The sequence below is a fragment of the Lotus japonicus genome, chromosome 6 (genome assembly GCF_012489685.1).
Source record: "Lotus japonicus ecotype B-129 chromosome 6, LjGifu_v1.2".
Classification (NCBI taxonomy): domain Eukaryota; kingdom Viridiplantae; phylum Streptophyta; class Magnoliopsida; order Fabales; family Fabaceae; genus Lotus; species Lotus japonicus.
Window position 1 is genome coordinate 30,069,191 of NC_080046.1, and position 23,861 is coordinate 30,093,051.

The 23,861-nt window shown below is 38.2% G+C and overlaps 1 protein-coding gene across 1 annotated transcript; it reads right to left on the reverse strand.

The window, feature by feature from the left end:
- Positions 1 to 3,248: 3,248 nt before the first annotated feature.
- LOC130725189 (protein FAR1-RELATED SEQUENCE 5-like) lies at positions 3,249 to 23,087 on the reverse strand. Its single transcript, XM_057576438.1, has 6 exons — positions 22,967 to 23,087; positions 4,021 to 6,278; positions 3,857 to 3,916; positions 3,632 to 3,676; positions 3,462 to 3,527; positions 3,249 to 3,326 (listed from the first exon to the last, which is right to left on the reverse strand). Exons 1-6 carry the CDS (start codon positions 23,085 to 23,087, stop codon positions 3,249 to 3,251), a joined length of 2,628 nt encoding a protein of 875 aa, XP_057432421.1.
- Between the last annotated feature and the right edge of the window lie 774 nt (positions 23,088 to 23,861).

The following is a 23,861-nucleotide window of genomic DNA, read 5'->3' on the forward strand; positions in this document are numbered from 1 at the left end:
AACTGATTTTACACCAACCCGTAGACCAAGAAAGATGGCTAGGCCATTCAAGCCACCGGTAACCAAGAAATCCTCAAAGAAAGTTGGTCACATTCTGCCAAAGGGAATGGCCTCCAAATTTCGCCCAACCCCTGAGATGGCGTTAACAACTGATGATCTCCGTTTATGCGCCTATGTATTTCAGATACATGGTGACCCAAGGTATGGTGTTTTTACAAATACCAACCACTAAGTGCAACTAACTTTGAACTTTTAATTCATACTCATCCCAGAACTAACCAAAATTCGCATGCAGGGAGGAGTTGTTCAAAATGGGGTCGTCAATTGGGACAAGAGAAAACTTCAACAGTCTTTGCCCAGACCAGGTTATTGACACAAAGGTTGAGCTTACTTTCACAGCCCTTGTTGCCAGAACTTTGTTTTCATTCATGTAATTAATATGTGTGCTTCTTCAGATTATTGACTTCATGGCTTTAAAGCTCACTTGGAATCAACACAATACAGAAACACAACCTGCATGGATATTGCCACCCCGTTTCGCGGTAATAAGTTTCCTTCATTGGAGTCATTTCGTTCTGTTTACTCATCCGGAACAACACCTAACAAAAATTTCCATACAGGAGACTATTTTGAAGGGCAAGATGTCGGAAGAACTGCTTCCTGAGTTTGCAACAGATTGGATGGCACCATTTGACACTTTGAAATACGTAAGTTTTACTATTATTACTTGAACAAATTTTTGCACCAACTTCATACAGCATCCCATTGACATTATTATTGCTATAGATCTATGTTCCAGTTAGGGAGGCAAACGGCCATTGGTATTTAATGGTTGCATCTATGGAGGAGACTGTCATTTACCTAGTTGACTCATGCCTCAGTTCACAACAAACTTCAGCTAGGAAAAGATCCATAAGGCAAATTGTATGTACTTGTTTTCTCATTTATGATCACACATTTTTATTCTTGTCTATTAGAATTTAATGTCTGAGAGATTGTGACAGGGCAAGGTAATTGGCCGCATGATGTTTTCATCATACTACCCACAAAACTACCTCGAAGGAAACTTTGAGCTTGGTACATGGGATATTGAAGAAGCAAGATCTAGTGAGGACAACACAACAAGGTAATTGGCCCCGCAAAATATATTTATTTGCCTATGCCTATTCAACTTACCTTCATGTAACTATGTTCATTGCCCACAACATTGATTGGTCTCCTTTCATTTTTAAGCACTCAACACTCAACCATATGCACCTTGGAGTGGCTGCAAATGGATGATGTCTTTATGTCCAACCTACTCCCTCGGGTAAGCCCATGATGAAACATCATTGGAGTCATGTTTAGTTAACTGTCCATGAACAAGTTTTAATTATTCTGGCATGTTGCATAAATGTCAATTGTAGGTGGAGGATAAACTTGTGCGTATGAAGGTGAAGGTGTGAAAAACGACTAGAAGGGGGGGGGGTTGAATAGAGTTTTGAATATAAAAACTTTCCCCTTAAGATTTAAAGTAAATCTTTTCGGTTTCTCTGAGATAGATGGTGCAGCGGATAAAGATAGAGAGAAGAGAAAAGCACACAAGTATTTTATCCTGGTTCACTTGATAAATCCCTCAAGCTAATCCAGTCCACCCGTTAAGGTGATTTCTTCCTTCTTAGAATGAAGGCAATCCACTAATCAGATAATTGTTACAACTGCACTTGAAACCTACAAGTGACTAACAATACACTGACTTAGCTCACACCAAGATTCACTCTCTTAGTCTTCTCTAGGATCCGATCAACCTTGATCTCCTAAAGGAATCACCACTAAGATTCACTCTCTTAGTCTTCTTAAGGATACTGACCTACCCGGTCCCTTAAGGAAAATCAAACAACTGTTTGAGGTTGGTGTTTACAAAGGTTTGCTTCTAAATAAGCTGAGTGTAAACTAAATAAGAACAGATGAAGAAAGTAGAGGCTTGAATCTTTTCTTGTATTGCAGCTCTTTGTTTTCTCTCCTTTAGCTTTCTTCTTTTCTTCAGCCTTTTATAGTCCAAGGTGCAAAGGATATTTCTGTTGAGAGAATATGACCGTTGGAGGGCATTTCTGGAACTTCCAGAACCTGCTGTGGCTGAACCTTGGTAGGTAGGCTTTTCAGAATAGTACACTGCTCTTGTACTTCTCGATAGAGACATTTGCCTTTAACCATTGACTTCTGATCAGAGTTATGCTTCGTGTTGGAACTTGTGAAGCTTGGTGATCAGAGTCAGAGGGATGCTTGGATCCTCTGACCTTCGTAACTTCTGCTTCTGGACCTTCAGAGCTTCTGAACCTTCAGAGCCTCTGGTCCCTCAGAGCTTCTGGTCTTCAGATCTTCTGATCCTCAGATCTTCTGATCCTCTGATCTTCTGATCCTCTGATCCTCTGATCTTCAGATCCTCTGATCTTCAGATCCTCTGATCCTCTGATCTTCTGATCCTCTGATCCTCTGATCCTCAGATCCTCTGATCTTCAGATCCTCTGATCCTCAGATCTTCTGATCTTCAGAACTTCTGACGAATATATCTTCTGGTGTCAGAATCAGAACCTGTTTGTCAAAACACTCAAGACAAACATTAGAGTATCATAGTTGTTCATCCACAAATAAATACTTGTTATCATCAAAACATAGAGTTGTACCACATGACCAAATCTTGATCTTACAGAAGGCTGCCATGGCAATCTTGACTGGGCCACACAATGAGCACTTTGAAATGGTACTTGGAAAAGCAAAGACCTTCTGGGAGAATGAAATGTCGTTTGATGAGTAGTTGGTTGCTCAGTTGGGTACCACAAAATGTTTATGAAAGTAGTTGTGCTCCCATGAAAAGTGGTATTCAATTTTTTTTTTTTGTGTAAATATATCAGGCCAACCATGCACTTAAGGTACAAAACTCTGGTTTCAGCACATGGAATGTGCTTCAAGTTTTTTGCATGTACAGTTAATGCTTGGGATGAATCAATCATGCGTAGGACATGTATTTCTGTTTTTATTTCCATGTTTGACTTATTATGTATGGTAATGTGGTATTTGAAGCTGTCAACATCTTAAGTTAAGATTAGTCATTGTTAAATAATTAGGCATAATGTGCACACTTCACATATCTTCCTTCAAAATGTAAATTGTAAAACAATTTTGTGAGGAAATATTTACAATGCTCGCATGAACAGTTCAAAAATGGGCTAGAAGCAACATTGATCTAATGAGACAAAAACTAGTTTAAATCACACAGATATCTCATTTGGCTTCACTATACATTTATACTGCAATAACTGTGAGGGAATATCCAAACATTCCAGTAACTGATACAACATCTCAAAATTTCAAAATGGATACAGTTAGCTCAAAGGTTGGATAGGCATCATATCGAAATCATTCCATTCATGGACACCAATTATTAAAGTATTATACTTCACAAATGGAGAATTAAAAAATACCATATGCAGTCTAAAAAATAAAACCACATGATTTCTTATAATAATGACAGTACCAGGCAACTTTATCTGATATAATATAATGGGCATTCTAGAACAAATACTCCCATACTAGATGTGTCATAGTAATAATATAATGGACATTCTGGAACAAATACTCCCATAGTAGATACTTGAAAGATGGGATTTAATATGACTACAACCACAGTTTGCATAACCTGATAGCATCAGACATAATGCCAATTATGTGAAAATCATTACACAATAATGCTGACAATTAAGTTTAACTACCATTACTACCACGGAATGGAAAAAACACAAATATCTGTTACAGACAATATCCACTTATATCATGTTGCATCAAACTTAGTCAATTACACCAATATCCAGTAAAAAACAAAAGGCCTTAGAATCCCTAGGAACATCACAATTGTAACACATTCAGCCATATGCAGTTCCTGCAACAAACAATGCATTAATCAGTCAGTTCCTATGGGTAAGATTATATCATGGGTATCATGTATGTTACATTACTAGTCAATTCATTACCTCAACTTCAAACCAAGGAGGCAGTAGAAGGACCAGCTCCAGCTTCATTACAAACTTTGGCTCGTTTGTTCTGGGGGCATGTTGCCCTGTTATGGCCTTCCACCTTACACACTGTGCACTTTCTTTTCCCCTTGTTTCCATTCCCAGTTGAGGTTCCACCTGGTCCGTTGCTCCTCACTACGACAGGATTTGTGACATTATCCACCACTTCATCAAGGTTCTCACCACCAGCTCCAAGGGCAGCTTCCTTTTTTGCCTTAAGTTTCATAACATGCTTTGCCATTACATCAACTGTGTCCAAGTAATCTTCCATAGATTCACACCCAAGATTAAACATCTCCCTGCTTCTCATGACTAAAGAACCCAGCCTAGCAAGAACTGTTGACTCCCAGAATTTGTATGAGGCTTCAGAATTTCCTTTCATACAATCTTTTGCTGACTTACACCACCTCTGCAATATTAAACTCTCAGGTATCACATCAATGTCCAAATGCACCAACAAACCAATAATATGATCACATGGAAGACCAAACGTCTCCATCCGCTGACATGAACATCTAAACGTGGACACTTGTACATCGTGTGCGACATGCCACAACTTACCAGGTTTGCAATACCTGTACATGGAATATATCATACATGATGATGTCTCCTTAATGGCAGCAACTTTAATTACACTACCACTGTTCAGCCATGGCCTGAATTTTAAGAAAACAGTCCTAGTATATAGATCTGCAGCACATTTTTCAAGTGCTCGAACATTAGTCTTAGGCACAGCATCCCCTACCACTGACTTGTAGTCCGCATCAACCTCACTCCATCGCATGTAATTGACATAAAGGTCAAAATACTGAACAAACTCAAGAAGGCTATTTCGAGATCGCACAATGCGACCAATTTGTGAATGCATACCTTCGCAGCGAGATGTCGTTCGAAAACCGGCAAAGAACTTACCCCGCATCAAACATGTAGCCCACATGTGCCTCTTCTCATACAACCCTTGAACCCATGGATTGTCTTCAAGGTTCAAATCGCTAACCAATTGTACCCATTTTTTTTTGAAGTGCCCAACACTTAGATTGCCCAACATACAGCTTTTAAAACCTTTCACAAAAACAGGGTCACCCACATTTCTCTGTGCGTTTTGTAAAAGGTGCCACGCACACAAACGGTGATGAGCTCTAGGTAATACTCGACTAATAGCATTCCGCATTGCAGGAGCACCATCAGTTATAACTGCACTTGGTTCCTTACCCTTCATAGCTGCCAAAAACTGCTCAAGTACCCACACATAGCTTTCCTCTTTCTCATTTGTCAAAACTGCAGTTCCAAACACAATAGTCTGGCAATGGTGGTTAACTCCAACAAGAACAACAATGGGGCAACCATATTTATTCTTCCGGTAAGTTGCATCAAACGCTAGAACTTCGCCAAACACTTGAAAATCCATTCGACTAATCCCATCAGCCCAAAACAGTTGTTTCAAATTGCCTTGTTCATCAGCATGGTGTGACCAAAACATGCCTGGATCACCTGAACCAAGTCCCTTCAAATACACCAAAACAGCTTTAGCATCACACTGCTCTTTTTGTTTCTGTTTGGTCAATTGATTGCACATGTCAACCTTGAGAAAATTGGTTTTGTCAAAACCCCCGGATTGGTCAGCAATAAAGTTGTATATTTGTGTGGTGCTAATCCCAGCTTTCCGCATACTATTCATTCCCAATATATCGCCTTCATTTAACTTCCGATGTGCTGGTAACATGGATGCTTGCTTTCCCTCTAACAGTGCATGATTGTGACAATCTCCAAATAAGTTAACATGCCACCTACCACTATCACTATCACCCACCAAACGAATTCTCATTTTTGCACAACACCCACACCTTGTCTCAACCTTAGTTTCCCTCTTACAGTTTTCCCTCATTCTGTTTTTCTCTTCGCGAAAACCTTCCTTATGACACACAAAGTCTTGGCGCACAATTACACCTTTCTTGTTTCTGAAAATCTTGCTTTTCCTTATTGAGAACCCCTTCACTCTAGCATAAAAGTTGTAGAACTCATATGCTACCTGCCGATTCAAAAAATGAAACTTCTTCATCTCATTGGCATCAATGCAATCCCACAAAGTACTAGCAGCATCGTCCATAGTATCGATAGCAACAGCTTCACCATTTTCATCCTCACCAATTGACTCCGACGACTTCGGTGTTGGTGACGAAACTATTCCAGCAACAGCAGCGGTTTTGCCTTCACCATCTGATGAAAAACCTGCACCAAGGGACCAAGTCAAATAATAAATTACAGGTACCTAACTATGAGAAAAACTGCAACTTCTCACTACAGTACCAGGTTAGTAAATATTATTGTAAAGAAAGGATCAGGTTTCTCTGGATCTGGCTAAGCAATGAACAAAGAGAATACTGAATATCATTGGAAGTAAGATCTAAGAACTACATCAACTACCTGGTATTCGAGAGACCAAGACTCTACCCAATTTCCCAATTACAAATTCAATACCTTCCACTATTTATAGTCTCTCTTCACTCTCTCTAACCTCAAACCAACTCACTAACTAACCACATGATTTTCCTTAAAGGACTAACTAACCAAAGTACTAAGAGGTGGTTACCTATCAAGAAAGCAATTAAAACATATAAAAGAAATAACAACAAAACAAAATAACTCAAATTTGATCTTTCAAACCAATACAACCTTCAGAATGAGTGGAAACCATTAACTTAACCTATTGGCTCGAGTTCCTACTGTGTTAAAATGTCACTTAACCACATACATGTTGGTTCAGGAATCATGCCACTAATAAAGGAGATTATATTTCATGTCTTGCATTGTTCCTATGCAAAATAGAAACTAGAAAGAAGAATAACAAATAATACCTTCATCAACTGAACACCAACTGAGAATTTCTAAGTCTGCCATCAAAACAACTCACCAGTTGTAAAGTGTCCCTGCAACAGTGTTCAATTTATCAAATTTAATGGGGGAAATTAACAACCTCATCTTCCAGATCACTAATGGAGTAAGAACTTATGACCCAGAGGTCTCAAATCCTTACTTAAGTTACCAGAATTCATAAAATCCGAACATCATTGTAAAAACCCCACACCCAAATCACATACCCAAATTGTAAAAAACGACAGCACTTGAGTGATAGTCTACAGGCAATCAAAACCCCCTAAACCGCAGAATAGAGAGACACCCACGATTCAACTCATACCCAAATCTTCTATTTCAACTCACCTGTTTCGGAAAAAGTACGAGATCGGAATCGGAATAGAGAGACACCCACCGAAGAACGACAACAAACACCACCACACCCTAAAGAAGAAGTAACGAGATTAGATGCCAGCACTGATTCCAGATTTTACAAAACATAAGTACTTCAAGATGTGCAACAATGGAGACTATCGTTTAGGGATAGACATGAGTTCTCGGTTAAGGGGAAATGAACTTTGCTGTTATTCCCTTCCTTCCCTTAGTTTTTCATTTCGATTTGGTGGGGGATTCGTATTTTCCGTATTTCACAAGCCCTTAATTGCAATATCAGAAAACAATACCCATACAAGCCCAGAACCGGCAAACCTGAAAATTCCAGTCAAAAAGACTGGTCCATGGGTGGACCAGTTTGATAATTCCCCACCCTAGTGGGCACCGTTAATTTTGATAGTTAGAAAAATGCAATATTTTGTCATTAAGGGGCTGTTTGGAACGAAGGAATGATTCAGCAGAGGAAAGAAAAGGACCTAATAAATTTTCCTTCCATCGTTTGGAATGATATATTAGATAGAGGAAAGAAAAATTAGGATAGTGGGACCCGTAGTGCAGGTTTCCTTCCACAACTGGGAAGAAAACGGAGGAAAGGCCATATTTCAACATAATGACACATTTATCCTCTTACTTCTCTCACAAAGCAATAAATAATTAATTGTATTGGAAAAACTACAAATAACGATGCTCCTAAGTTAGATGTAATTTTATTAGTGTTGTTTTATTCAGCATGTCCCCATTATATATTTTCTAAGAACAGTAGAAAAAGTTTCAACATGTTCGAAATAATAATTTAAAATAAATTTTTAAAAATAATTTAGTTAAAAAACCCATTATTACTTATCATTTTTATTGGAGGATGTTTGTGTCATTTCACAAATATACAACTTTCTTTCCTTCCACTTTTCTTTCCTCTTTTCTCCAATACCAAACAACCTAAGAATCATCTTACTTTCTTTCTTCTTTCTTTCCTTTTCCTTTCTTTCCTTTCTCTTTCTTTCCTTCCTCATGCCAAACAAAGCATAAGTGCATGCTTGTCATCTTAGTCTAATTAATGTTCACATGACATGAGATACAGTAAAACTTAACAAAGAGGATATAGAAAAAAGAACATAACATGCAGATCGATGGTCAGAAAGGGGAAGAAATAAAAAGAATAGAAATGAGGAGAATCGATATGTACAGGTCAAATCTTGCATGTGCGTTTAACAATTCAATTTCAAACCACAAACCTCATAAATTACGCGCGTTCTGCACTTTTTTAAGTGATTACAAACCTCAAATCTTGCTATGTTTGGTTGGAGGGAAGGGAAGGGAAAGGGAAAAGAAAACACGGAAATCGAGGAGTGAATTTGGACTAAGGTTTAATCCAAGTTCACTCCTCGATTTCCGTGTTTTCTTTCCCTTTCTTTTCCCCTCCCTCCATCAGTACAAACAACACATTATCATATTATATTTTTTAAGATGTGTTGTTTAAATGAACCATGTGGGTTACTAGTAACTTACAATTCAATGGACCAATATGATTTTTAATAAATAAATTAATAAATAAAATATAGAAATTTTAACTCACTCTTTTTCAATGTGATTGGACAATGAGTTATTTAACTCAAACTTTCTCATGAGTAATTTACACAATCCTTTTAACAAATGTGTATTGTAGTGAATCCATGAAGCAATTTTGGAAAAATATTTGTGTTTTGGCGGACTAAAAAGGCTATAAGGCCCAAAATCATATTGTAAGGCCCAATATTCTATTTTTTAACAAATGCGTGTGTATGGTAGTAATCTCATTAATCTCGTTGAATAGTCAGTTGAGTAAAAATAAAGTTAATTAGCAAAATATGTTTGATAGAGAATATAATATAAAACCATTTATGTGATTCTTACCCAACTATTAAAACTTTTAGAATAATTGGTTACTTGACATGGTATCAGAACCTCTATGACTTAGCGGTCTAGAGTTTAATCCTTGCTCCCCTCACTTTATAATTAAAATGTGGAATTTAAGCACATGGTATGTGAGTCTGTGCATTTATCTACGCTTCAAGCTCGAAGAGCTCTTGCGTGAGGGGGCGTGTTAGAGAATATAATATAAAATCATTCATGTGAACCTTACCTAACATCTTAAGCTTTCGGGATAAATGGTTACTTGACAATGTTATACGAAGGCTGCCCTAGCATGGTTACTTGGAAGTCATTCACGATGGCTTCAATAAAGCTAAGTGATTCATCTATACTTCGAATCAGACTCTATAAGTAGAAGTTTGATCGTTTAACATTACTCATTTTACTATTTGAATATTCTTTTATGACTTTGAGGTTCATTCTTTGATCTAGAAGTTAACTTGAGTGTCGAATTGCCTTTTGTAGGCATATCCCTCGCCATGCTCTGCCGTGGATATTCTTTACTCCATTGTGAATTCAGCCTGCGCCCACCACACTTAGATCAGAGGGAATTTGAACTCTATTTTTGGAAGACCATTTTGGCGTCATTTTTTAGGAAGAAATTAACTCTCATCGTAATGGCAAAGTAAAATAGTTTTTTCGTTAAAAAAGTTGAAATGTGAAATCAAAACATCGACAGTGAAAATGTCATTTATAAAAGTTCCAAATGGATAAGTACAATGAAAGAAAAAATTCATTAACTGGACTGGGCGGGACCTGATCATGATAGGACCCGCCCATAGTTAGAGCTTGGTGTGACTATAGGACGGCTAGGCGAGGCCTCTTTAGGGCGACCAACTCTCTGGGTCGAGGATTTGTGAGGCCCAAAGGCCCAATTAAGCTAGCATTAGGATTTTAGACCACCCCACTATAAAAGGGGAGGTCACTCATTGTAAAAGAGATCTTTCATTAATATACTACACTCTTATCTTCTCCTAGCTTTGTCTGCTAGGGTTTTAGATAAGGTCTCTTCTTCATATGAGATCTAGGTCCAGAACATTGGCGCCGTGTGTGGCTTACCATGACCATGGAAAATCCTTTGTGTTCTTGCTGAGTTGAGAAAGCACACCGGAAAAAGTGTGAGTGAAAGAAGTTCGTGGTGAAGGACGAAGGAAAAATTGTGTGCAAAAATCAAAATGAAGAAGCAGCAATGGTTGATGAAGTAGGAGGGAACCTTCAATCGGTGTCATCTACATTACGATAGGGTCGCCAACAGCAGCACCAGCTGTTCCGCCTACGCAGATCATACGAGATTTGGAACAGGGTATATGGCGTGCGTGCATCTGGTGAGGCGATTCTCAGGCCTCATCTTAGTCCTTGTTACAGTTGAAGTAAGACCCATCCTCTTCTGGGTTTGCTCGTGAAAGTGGAGGAAGAAATGAACAGCAGAGGGAAAGCAAATCGAAGACCTGCAAAGCCGATGGCGAGGGTGTTTGATAAAATGACTCTGAGTTAGTTTGTGTAAATGAGGACCGTGAAAGGCAGTTGGAGAAAGATTGCTTCTGGATGGAGTTCTCAGGCTTGGAAAACGGCTATTTCGAAGCACAAATGGCCATAGTCTCACTGAAAAATATTACTCTATTGCTCTTAGTTGATTGGTTTGATTGATCTGGTTTTAAATTTGTTATTATATTAATCTCCATCTGCTCGATGGGTATGGTTTCACCTCTGGTTTTAGTTATTGTCTGAATATGTGAGGTACTTATGTGTTTGGTTATGGATAATTAGAGATGCATGAATATGAAGTGATGTAGGAAGGACGAAGAGACAGTTAGCTTGGGAGTAGATATATAATTTTCTTGGTATTTTTATTTTGGTTTCTGAGTCATACACACGGTTTGGTTAATTGATTGTTTGAATTTATAAGCACATTACCATTGAAATTTTAATGCCTATAAACTGTTCTATAAAACTCCTGACTGGTTTTCTCTCTTTCCCCTCATGTCTCTGTTGCCTGAGAAACGGGAAAAGACGGTGAGTCAATGGCGGAGCACAGTGCGATTGCAACCACGGTTATGTCTCAGGTCATCTCTTTCCTTATCACGACCTGCTTAAGTTGCTTTCTAATTCTGTTGCAGCCTCTGTCCAGAAGTTGTTTCAGAAAATGCTTGAATGAATACTGCTTCAAATAGTTATTGAAATTATAATGCCTGCAAACTGCTCGATGAAACACTTCACTGAATTCTCTGCTTAATATTAATGGTAAAGAGTCGAATAATTTTCAGTCAAATATAAGGATAAATGTTTTACCTATCCTGGACTGACTTTGTAATTCAGTTATGTTGCTTGGAGACTTGGATTGATTTTATTTTGGATAATCTATTTGAGTTATTTTGCTGCATATAATGAGCTCGGAATATTTCCCATTTTGTTGGCCATTTTTTATGAAAAATTGTCATTTCTATATGATGAATTCTGCCTATGAGTATGCTTTGTCTTGGACTCTTTGTGTGAAACTAATATTGTTTACCTGAATGGGAACTATTGAGGTTGATGAATTTCAGTTCGAAAGTGTTCTCTTAATGCTTGTTATTTGTTTGCTAAATTGTTATAATAAGTTCATTAATGTGACTCAGTGCTTAGTGATTATATCAGATGGGCCCAGAATTATGGTTAACCGATTTGAAACTAGTTGGTAACTCTCATCTTTCAAAAATTCCATCTTTTCTTCTCTTTTGTGAGTTAATTTTTGTCCTTTATTTCAAGATGGCCTTAACAAGAGGTTTTCTAGAGTAAAAAATAAGTTAGACAGACCAACTTTCTCTTGGCCTTTTGATTTTATCGAAACATGATAAAGAAACTGAACTCCTTGCACAGCCAGTCATAATCACTGGATCATAATCTTTTAAAAGAGAATACAACCAGTTTTCTTATCAATTGAATACACTATGTCAGCACAATCTGTACATTCTGTTTGCTTTTACAAATCATATTCAACTTTTGTGGCAAATAAAACCCCAGATATGCTAAATTAGCAGTGTTTTCTTTTCCAGCCAATTGCAAGTTGCTTTAGAAATTTTCTACTGCAGTTTTTTATTTTATCTTCATTGGTATGCCCCTGCTACCTTCATGTATTATTGCATCTTCTTACAACTATCACTTGTTTCATATGCTTTCTATAATGAAATGCAACTACGCGGGAAATGCTTGAAGAAACAGCGGAATAAGGAGGAGCCCCCTTAAATTGCCTTGGAAACATGAGAGTCAGAAATCCCCCCTTTTAAGATGCATGGGATCCAAAGCAGATACAACACATCGGGTAAATTTTCAGGGAATAATGTATAGTAAAGAAGGGGATGATGATAATAAAGACAAAGGCATACAAGTTGTGCTTAAGTGGAACTGTGAATGAAAAGCTTGAGGAAAGTAAATATCAAAAACCAGAATAGCAACTAGAAACGGGAACTGAGACTGCAAGACAAGTAAGCACAATCTCAAAACTAGTTTCCTTTGATGAATAGTGAAAATTATCACTGTTATACCTGGCTTATGAAGAGTTGAATTCTATGATATGTTGCTGAGTTAATTGTCAGTATATAGGGATTTCATCTTCACTGTATGGTGTAATTATATGATTACAAACTGGTTTTCAGAAACATGTTATCAATGGATAGGACTGTATTCTTCTACACATAATTTACCACAGGAAGCTATGAGAAAATATTGCATAAGTGCACACCAATGACATGAAAACAATTCTTTAAATAGATTCATTGTAGAATGAATTGTTTCTATTATAAGAAAAGATAATTCATTGGCTCCTCAAAGTTTTTGCTGAATTGCTTACAGTAAAATGGATTTAGCTTTGAGGCTTTGCTTGAATGCTTTACTTCATACTACAATTGAATGTGTATCATGTTCTCTTTTCAATTTATATCATGTGAAATTCTTTGGCTTCAAATCACCACTTCATTTGACTCCAATTTAAAAAGATGGGTTGCTAATTTGCTGGCGAAATTACAAAATGGTGTCGCTTTTGAAAGTCCTTAAGAGGGCATTGATCTCTTTTTGGTTTTCAAAGGAGGGAGAAGGAGAATAGAATGCCTCTAGGCTTCCTTAAACAGTATGTCTAGCCAAGATAAAGATTTTCAAATACAAGGCTATTTATTGCTGAAATCTATTTGATGATTATCAACGTTGATTACAAATTCAATTCAAAATTTGATGTGTAGACCCAATTGCAATGTTGATCTTTTTTTTACAAATATGAGTGTATTGATTTGGCTTATTTAGGGAAGTTCATTTAATTATGTTATCACTTTGATGACCTATTCTAAATTTCCCTCACACCAAATATCATGTGATATCAAAGTGAATCTGTTGAGCTCGCCTATAGCATGTTGTTGACGAGCAATATGAGATGGGCGAGCTAAATGACACGTTGATAAAGAAGTAGGTTGAGGAAGAGGAAAGGAAGATGCAGTTGAGGCATCCCTTCCTGTTACAACAAATTGTAACATGATATATTGAAAAAAAAAAAGGAAAGAAAGAAGAAAAAGAAAAGAAGAAAAGAAAAGAAGAAAGAAGAAAAAGAAAATTATAGTTATTCGGGTCGCACATGGGCGTTTACTTTTTGGAAACGTCTTTATGGGCGGGAGTCGATTCTGTTTGTTGTCAAACTATAGTGCGCCATGACAAAATGTCAAAGGTACAAGCTACCGCGTAAGCCTTTCGGAATAAGAAAGCGGCACACTGAGCATACACAGCCTTGGCAATCCTAGTGGCCACTAGGAACCAAGCCCCGTCTGTAAAAGGACTAAGGCCGAAAGCGTCTAAGCCTTGAATTTAAGTTCAAGCACAAAACAAGCCTCGCCACGGCGAGCCAAGTCTCGGTAAATTTAGCACTAAAAAAAAAACAAAAAAAAACAACAACAAAAAAAAGAAGAAGAAGAAAGGCAAAGGCTTTGAATTTCTTATTGTGGGTGATGCTCAAATGAAATAAAGCTGTTGTAGAAAAAGGCGGGCAAAAGACACGCTCGATTTCCAAAGAAGGGATGTACTCATTCAAAAGAAGGCGACCTATAAGAAAGGGAAGTTGATGCAAAATAAAACATAGTTTGGTATCTTCTATACTTATCATCTTACACTTTTGCATTCTCTGGAATGACTGAAACATGGTTAAGTTCTTAAAAGAATTGTGGCTTAGTTCAAAGTGACAAGATTAAAGAATATTGTTATTCACATTTGATTGTTCAAGTGACTCTAATATGTAATTTCCAATACACAAGTTTTCATGTTCATTTAAGATGGATGAGAAAGAAAGAGCAACGCCCGGGGCGTTCAAAATACTATGATTCGCCATAAAGAGGCGACTAAGCATGCTGATTATAATTGTTGGAAAAGCTAATCATTATTTTCAAGTTGACACATGAAAGACAGGTAACAGGTCACACAAAGCGTGACGATCTACTATTAGAAAGGCGAGCATGACTTGAGGCGAGCATGATGTGATTGGCGAGCTTCATGGCAAGTCTTGAGGGACAACATGCAATCATGGGGAGGCGAGACAGTAAAGACACTTTGCCTTCATGCTTCAGACGCAGTGTCTTGTGGGCTTGTGGGCTAGTCAGATACTTCCCAAACTCGATTTCACCATCTGGCAGACCACCTCCTCAGGCATGGACGGTTCGGTGAACCTTATGATTATTAGTCGCCCTTTTGTCTGGTTGTATATTCATTATGCCATTGTTGACACTTTTAATTTTATTAGTTGCCCCTTGCGGCGGGTTGTATGTTTATGACGCCATGTTGGCGACCTATATGCTTTATAGTGACTTGTATGCTTTATGGAGGGCGAGTTGTATTGCCCAAGTCGAGATTAGAGCAATGTAGCCTGAAAGGCTAGTTGTGGGGGGACATCCTGGGGTATTGGTCGTGACCGCCAATCGAAGGGTTATCTCTATAACGAGTCATCCAAGGGCGGCATATGTTCGCTAAGACTTGAGGCAATTAAGACACTTTGCCCTCATACTTCAAGCGCGTGTCTTGTGGGCTTGTGGACTGGGCGGGACCTGATCATGATAGGACCCGCCCATAGTTAGAGCTTGGTGTGACTATAGGACGGCTAGGCGAGGCCTCTTTAGGGCGACCAACTCTCTGGGTCGAGGATTTGTGAGGCCCAAAGGCCCAATTAAGCTAGCATTAGGATTTTAGATCACCCCACTATAAAAGGGGAGGTCACTCATTGTAAAAGAGATCTTTCATTAATATACTACACTCTTATCTTCTCCTAGCTTTGTCTGCTAGGGTTTTAGATAAGGTCTCTTCTTCATATGAGATCTAGGTCCAGAACATTAACTATCTATTGAGGGGATCAACATTCAAGAAAGAGATATAATCCATATTCTCAAAAGTAAATATATTTCCATCTTGAGCCATAATGTTGGAATTAGATCGAACCTTCAACTTTGAGTCTGGGATTGAGGACAGATAATTGATCAACCACATTCTTCTCTTTAGTTTCTAAAGAATTTTCAATTGTTATGTTCTTCTTCTACTCATCTTCATAAAACTGAAGATCTCTTTCTCCCATCAAATGCTAAACCTTTTTCTCGTCAAGATTGACCGTTTGTTGAAGGTTAATGATCTTTTTCCTTCTTTCCTTTGAGTAGAAAGAAGAAGAAGCCCCCGATTCTTGAGCACTGATGTACTTAGTCTTCAGACTAATTTCTTCATCTTCAAGGATTTTCTTGAAAGAAACGAGAAGTTTTATCTTTCATCTAAGTTCTTCATTCTCTTGTGAAGTACTGGTAACCAAGGACGGACTCAGCTTAAGTCAAAAGGGTCAATCACCCCCTTAATGCAGATATAACTAGCACATCAATATTATATATATACATAGAATTGTATGTTCGTCCCCACTCTGGCTAATAAGTTGCTCTCAACATAAAATTTTGAGATGCAAGTAAATAACACAAGAAAGGAGAGGGTTTAAATTGTGTACTTTTAAATCTTTGGTTTTCGAAAAGAATATTAGTTCTTAAAAGCTTTTCGTGAACGGTTTAGTGCAACGGAATAATAAACAGAGTTTAGCAGACGATCCAACACTCACATAATTATACTGGTTCACCCTAAACGATTGGGCTACGTCCAGTACTTGGCCACCACCAAGATTTCTACTAGCAAGTTTCAAGAACTTCTCTAATACAAGTATTCTCAAGGACTTCTCTCCCACAAGTATTATCACGGACTTCTACAAGTATTGTACAAGACTTCTCCTACAAGTATTGTACAAGACTTCTCCTACAATCTTTTTAAGATCGTTTAACTCTACAAGGTTTCTTTTCTTACAAGAGTAATGACAGAGAATTTATGGCACTGGAACTCTAAGTGTTTTGACACAGATTTGACTTTGGATCACTCAAGAGTTCTAAAACTAAGAGAGAATTAAATGAAGAGATTCGACTCTTTAAGTTTGTTGGTTCTCTCTTTTACTGTGCAGAAATAGTGGGTAAGTTTGACACTTAGGAATGTTTCTGCTTTGAGCTTTTGGAGCTTTGAATGCTTTAAAGAATGTAGAATTGAATGCTTTGAGTTCTTTTTCTTTTAGCGTTGATTCTCTATTATCTTCAGTCTTCAGCTTTTCCTTAGATACTCGTTTGCTAGGGTTGTAGCCATTGTGAGACAAATCCAACCATTGTTCTAGCCGTTGAGAGATGAAATCTGTTCGTTGATTCAAATGACTTCGGTTGGAAGATGCATTAAATGCATGCTACTGTTCAAGTCTATCCTTTAGTTGAAAAGGTGATGTTTGTCAGCTAGTAGGTGGCAATAGACTTGGGCAACTCTTTATAAATGAGACAAAAATGGAAGTTTGATGTTGACGCGTTGTCCTTTTCCCTCGTTGGTCAGCGCACTTTAAGGAAAGAGAAAATCTTCACGTGATCTCTTTTTGAATCCTTAACAAATGGTTGAGTTCTGACTATGTCTTTGGCGCCTAGAATTTTGTCTTCAACCTTTCTGAATGATGAGCTGGCATTGGACGCTCATAGCCATCCACTATAATATCCCAGAGATCTGCATCAAAGCCCAGAAAAAAGCTTTCAATCCTGTTTTTCCAGTAGTCAAATCTTTGACCATCGAACATAGGAGGCTTTGCACTGTAGACATCTTTTTGAGCTTCAATGGTGGCAGCCATCTTAGTTTTTCACACCGGCCCGGATCACTGAACACTGTTAGGTGTGGTAATCAGAACTTGTGCTCTGATACCAATTGAAGGGGGGGTTTGAATAGCGTTTTAAATCTAAAACTCAATCCACTTAAGATTTAAGCAAATCTCTTCAACCACCAAAGATAAAAGTGCTAAGATAAGAGTTAAGAAAAGCACACAATGATTTTATCCTGGTTCACTTGATAAATCCCTCAAGCTAATCCAGTCCACCCGTTAAGGTGATTTCTTCCTTCTTAGAATGAAGGCAATCCACTAATCAGAGTTTGTTACAACTGCACTTGCTACCTGCAAAGTGACTAACAATACACAGACTTAGCTATCACTAAGATTCACTCTCTTAGTCTTCTCAAGGATCCGACCAACCTTGGTCTCCTTAAGGAAAATCAAACAACTGTTTGAAGGTTTGGGTTTACAAGGAAATGCTTCTTAGAAAGCTAAAAGTAAACACAATTAGTACAATGTGAAGAAAGATTGCTTTGAGAGAATATTTGATTTTCACGTGAGCTTCAACAAAGTTTCTTCAAAACGACATCTTTCATCTTCAACCTCTTTATATACTCCAAGGAATTAGGTTTGGAAGTTTGCATGGAATGCTACCGTTGGAGGGCAGATCTGGGTTTTCCAAGTTCTGCTGTGGCTGAATAAGTTAGGTAAGGTCGTCAGGAATGGTACAATTGCTTTTGTACTTTGGATAGTGACATGACCTTTATCCTAGTTGACTTCTGATCAGAGTGATGCTTCATATTGGAACTTGTGAGGCTTGGTGATCAGAGTCAGAAGGAAGCTTGGATTCTCTGACCTTTGTACCTTCTGCTTCTGGACTCAGAGGATAAGTACTTGGTCTTCAGAGCCAGCTTACTCTTGGACTTCAAAAACTTCACTACTCAGCTTCTGGACCTTCAGAGCTTCTGGACCTTCAGAGCTTCTGATCCTTCAGAGCTTCTAGTGAGTTGAATCCATATCAAAGCTTTGTAATCTTCAGAACTTCTGAAGCTTAATCTACTGTTCAGATTGAACATAGTAAGTGCGAAAGCGTTGCAGAGGTTACTCTTTGAGCATTGTGCTTCTGAATTATGTGAAATAAGACCAGAGTCATGGCCTGTCATTAGAACACTCAGAAAACAACGTTAGAGCATTTTGGTCCAAAACAACCTGATGTTACTTTTGGTTGTCTTGCATTTTGGTCCAAAACAACCTGATGTCGAAGCAGATGTTGTGACATCTGCATTCGTGTAGCACAGGACATCAGTCCTTGACTTGGAGTGCTTATGTGTGCCCTAGAAATCTACTGAAGATTTTAGTGTGGTTACTTACGCTTTAAGTAGCTATTTTATGGGCTGATTTTATTGTTGGAATAATCTATGATTAAGGGATTGATTCCTATTGTGTTCATGATGATTGACTTGTGAACACAATCAACATTTATGGAAGATTGCGTTCTGATTTGCTGCTGTTGGACTACTGCTTCAGCTTTTGGAAAAACCTAGTGTGGTTGCTGAAGCTTATATATAGTGAAGACCTAAAACGTGAAGACTACTGAAGCCATCGAGTGAAATAGATCAAGTGTTTTAGGGTTGTGTTTTGTGCTAGTCCTTGTGTTCTTTGTGAACTCACCTTGCTCATTGATTCTATAAGGCAAGGTTGAGTTCTATGTTCTTGAGTGTTAAAACTCTACTTGTTGTTGTTCTTACCAATCACTGTGGCAGTGGTTAAGAGAAAGTGAGAGGGGCTCTCATACCTAGGTCGATATACTAGGTAGAAATACACTGGGTAGATTAGGAAGAGAACTATGAGCTGTGGGTTCATGAGTGTCTGTAGTTCCTGAATCTTGAGATAATGAATTTCCTTTCTTTGGGTGCAAACCCTCCAGACATAGGTGAAGTTTCACTGAACTGGGTTAACAACTTTTGTGTTGTGTCTTGTTTATTTTATGCTTTTACTCTTTACTGTTGTATGATTGTTAAAGCAGTTGCCTAAGCATCGCGTAGGACATCTGCCATACGGGAACTAGAATTTCACTCTGCATATTCCACGCAAGAATTTGTAAAGATTAAAAAATTAACATAAGCAAAAACCTAGGCTTAATTGCACATTTGCTCCCTCATATTTCACCATTGTGCAATTTGACTCCCTCATGTTTAAAACGAGCGATTTTGGTCCCTCAAGTTTTAATTTGTGAAAATTGAATCCCTCCGTCAATTTGTTGTCCAATTTCGGACGAAATTCGCTGACGTGTCATTTACTAATGACGTGGTTGTGACATATTGACCACTTGGATGCCATTTAGATGCCACTTCACTAAATAAATAAAACAAAAAATTAAATAAGTAAAACAATAATTTAAGAAACTAAATGACTAATCCCCATCGCTCATCTTCAGCTATTCCTCCTCTGTTACACTTACTTCTTCTCACAACCAAGAGATTCATTCAACCCAGATCTCAAGTTCCCAACTTTCAGCCACCACCTAGCCCCATCCTCACCCAGGCCATCATATCCGCCACTAGCATCCACACTAAAGAACCGATAATTAGAGAGGAAAGGAGGGAGATAATTGGGATTTATGGGTCAGAGAGAAAAATTTGAAGCTTCCCTCTTCAAACTAAACCTCAAATTCTACCACTCCTTGTTCTTCACCAACCTAAATCGACACCCATTGACCTCTGTCCTCTGCTCATCCGCCTTGAATTAGGTCCACTAATTCAAAGTCTTGAGGTTGTTCTTGAGGATTGAGGTTTAACCTTTGCGTTTCTGTTGACACTGATGCAGGTGTTCAAGATTAAAAAGGATGCATTTTTCAATGAAAATATTCATTTGCAGCAAGCATTTGATCTGTGTGTCGCATGTTTAGCATGATTAAATTAGTTTCATTTCCCTTATAATATATCATGAAATTAAGCTCTTCTCATTTGAGTTTTTGAATTTTGGTGATGATGATGGAAGAATGGGATGAAGATGATGAGTTTTAGGGTAATATGGAAGGAGATGATTATGATGAAGATGAAGATCATGAGTGTTTGGGGTTATGTTTTTCATTAAAGAATTTTATTTTTTATTTATTTATTTACTGATGTGTCATTCAAGGTAGTGTAATTAACAAACCTACATTATTAATGAAATCAACGACAGCAATTTCCGTTTGAAATTGGATGATAAGTTAATGGAGGGATAAAATTTTCACAAATTAGAACTTAAGAGACTAAAATTGCTCGTTTTAAATATGAGGGAGTTAAATCACACAAACATGATAGATTAGGGACCAAAAGTGCAATTAAGTAAAAAACCTATATGTCAACATGACACATCATCAGTTAAAAAGATAAAATAACTAAAATCACATACGTACACCAGTTAAGGTATGTAACCAATGAAAAATTAATTCAGGGACCAAAACCACACATCATAGTAAATTTGATGTTTTATTATTTCTTAAAAGTCAATGATGACGACTCAGTTGATGGTTCAGATCGTGCATTGGTCCATGGTGATGTAGCATTTGAGACAACAGTTCTGGATGATCCGGGGATCGCACTTGATCAACGTCTAGTGTCGGACCAGGGAGTTCCCTCGTTGACTCCCCTCGATGTGATTTTCTCTTTGTTTGAGCCTCTTTCTCGTTGTCCTTCTTTGGAGAAGGAGCCCGTTAAGGACCCAGGTGTTTATGTTGGGAGAAAAAGAGGTCGGCCCAAGAAAGTCACTAAGCGGGGAAGGAAAAAATAAGGGATTCAGGCTGTTGATTCTGATGTCGTAGTTACGTTGGAGGTGTTTGGCACTGCGTCTGGTAGAGTGGATCCTGTGGATTTGGTGTCTTCTCAGTCCTAGGATTGTGCCTATGAATGAGCACGGAAGGTATGGTCGGTTGTGAGATGCAAATAAGTAACACAAGAAAGGGGGGTTTGAATTGTGTACTTGAAATTTACGATTTAAAACTTTAGTTTATGAAAAGAATATAAGTTCTTTTTAGGCTTAAATACTCTGGAGGTCCCTGAAATTGTACCCCGTATGAAAATAAGTCCCTGAATTATTTTTTTCCGATTCCGGGTCCCTAGAAAAATTTGTTTGATCAAAATAAGTCCCTGAGCGTGTATACGCCGGAGAAGACGGTGGTTGCCTCCTCATTGTTTCCACAAACCATGAAATAACATGTTTAAAACACTCCTAGACCTTCATATATCTGATCTGGGCGAAGAAATCGCAAGAAACAAAGCTAAAACGAAGAAACCGAGAAGCTCCATAAATTCCGGCGAGAAGAAATCAACTTGCAACTGACCTTTTCTCTTCAACTGTGATGACCCAGCCCACGAGACCACCACCACTGAGTTCCTGAGGACGAGACGAAGCCGGCCCAACACCCCGGTCGCAGCGCCGCCATGACCGCCGTCGTCAACCACCTTCTTCTCTGGCGTATACACGCTCAGGGACTTATTTTGATCAAACAAATTTTTCTAGGGACCGGGAATCGGAAAAAAAAAATTCAGGGACTTATTTTCATACGGGGTACAATTTCAGGGGCCTTTGGAGCTATTAAGCCTTCTTTTTATAAAAACGTTAAGGGTGACTTTTCGTAAACGGTTCAGTGCAGCGGAAGTAAATGAGTAACTAAACAGAACGATCAGCACACAAAGATTTATACTGGTTCACCCTAAACGATTGGGCTACGTCCAGTACTTGGCCACCACCAAGATTTTCACTAGCAAGTATCAAGGACTTCTCCAATACAAGTATTCGACATGACTTCTCCAAGTATTATCACAGACTTCTCCAAGTATTCTACATGACTCCTCCTACAAGTATTGTTCAGGACTTCTCCAAAATCTTACAAAGATTTAAATTGCTCTACAGGGTTTCTCTTCTTTCAAGAGTGGAGGTAGAGAATTTCTGGCACTGGAACTCTAAGTGTTTGGGTTCAGATTTGACTTTGGATCACTTATGAGTTCTAACAAAAGTGTAAAGAGAATAAAGAGATTTGACTCTTTTAAGGTACGAGGTTTTCTCTTTCACTTGGAGAAGTAATGGCTTGTGTTTGACACTTAAGAATTTCTGCTTGAGCTTTGAATGCTTTTGAGAAGTTTGGAATGAATGCTTGAATGCTTGTATTCTCGGAGTTGATTCTTCTTTTCTTCAGATCTTCAAGAGTGTCTTAAATACTTGCTTGCTAGTGTTGTAGCCGTTGAGAGATGAGATCCAACCGTTGTATTAGCCGTTGTGAAGTATGATCAAACCGTTGATTCAAAAGGCTTGGTTGGTAGCTCCATTTAATGCGAACTCAGAGGTAAGTCTATCCTTTAGCTCTAAAGATGATATTTGTTTTTAAATTCAAAATATTAGTAATCATTACAAAAAAAATACGAAAGAAAAATTTCAAAATGATGTAATTCAAATATGAAAAAGAAATTTAAAACATAATCATCCATTAATACATTAAGAATTTAAAATTATTAAATTAAAACAAATCAGCAACATTCAAATTTAAAATTAATGTATTAAAGGTTTGGAAGCTCAAATTCGTATAAATCATCCTCATCTCAGTTGATATGTCAGGTCCTTGGCTCACATGGAATGTCTGGTTTGGGAGGATCAATGAAACGAGAGGCAGTGAAGAAGGCATGTTGCAGTGGAAGCCTGAGCTTATACTGTTTTAGGAGACGAAATGGTGTGACCAACGACGTTTCCATATGTGTCAATATCTACGGGCCACATACTGTTGGGGAGCGCCATCTCTATTTTGCTTCGCTGTAGGATCATGTGTTGAGTCGCGTTGGTTTGGTTTTATTGTAGTGATTCTTCCATTGTATGCGTCTTTGCTGGAGCTGCTGGGTCTTTTTTTGGCAATTATGTTTACTGAGACTGGTTTAAATGCTGTGTTGTGGGTTACAAATGCTGCTGCTGTCCTGTTATCCGTTAATTTCGCTGTTGCTGGTTTGTTTTTGCTTATGCGCCTGTTTGCTGCTGCTGTACTGTTGCTGTTATGTGCTGCTGTACTGGTTTTGGTGTCTTTGATTGCTTTGGTGGTAGTAGAGATGTGTTTTTCTATCAATGAACGTATGGAGGATTTAGGAAGATAAGATGGGATGGTACAAACTGCTGGATGAAGGATGAAAGACATTTTTGGGGCTCATAAATTGGGTGCTGGTAGTTGCAGATGTGGATTTTGCTGCAACATAAGGTATTGATTTTTGCTGCATCTATGAGCACTTGTTTGTTGGATTTTGGTGTCTTTATGGGCATGTATTGAATGTCAAATTGCTGGGGTATGAGACATGTACTACTTTGCTATACTATATGTTGTTGTTGATGCTGTTGTAAAGCATTTTGCTGCTGATATACTGCTGTTGTCGTTGGACTTTGCTGCTGTTGCTGTATTGTATTTGCTGCTGCCATTTTCAGATGCTGCTGGTGCTGTTATTCTTGTCTGTTATTGTTGTTGTTGTTGTCGTTGCTGTCAGGAA

What these genes read in the sequence shown, in the direction of transcription:
- LOC130725189 (XM_057576438.1), bottom strand. Translation starts at nt 23,087, where the DNA reads ATGGAAACGTCGTTGGTCACACCATTTCGTCTCCTAAAACAGTATAAG. An exon ending in TCCCAAACCAGACATTCCAT is followed by an intron (nt 6,279 to 22,966) that starts GTGAGCCAAGGA and finishes CCCTTGGTGCAG; the next exon opens with GTTTTTCATCAGATGGTGAA. An exon ending in TATTTTTTAGACTGCATATG is followed by an intron (nt 3,327 to 3,461) that starts GTATTTTTTAAT and finishes ATGTTGTATCAG; the next exon opens with TTACTGGAATGTTTGGATAT.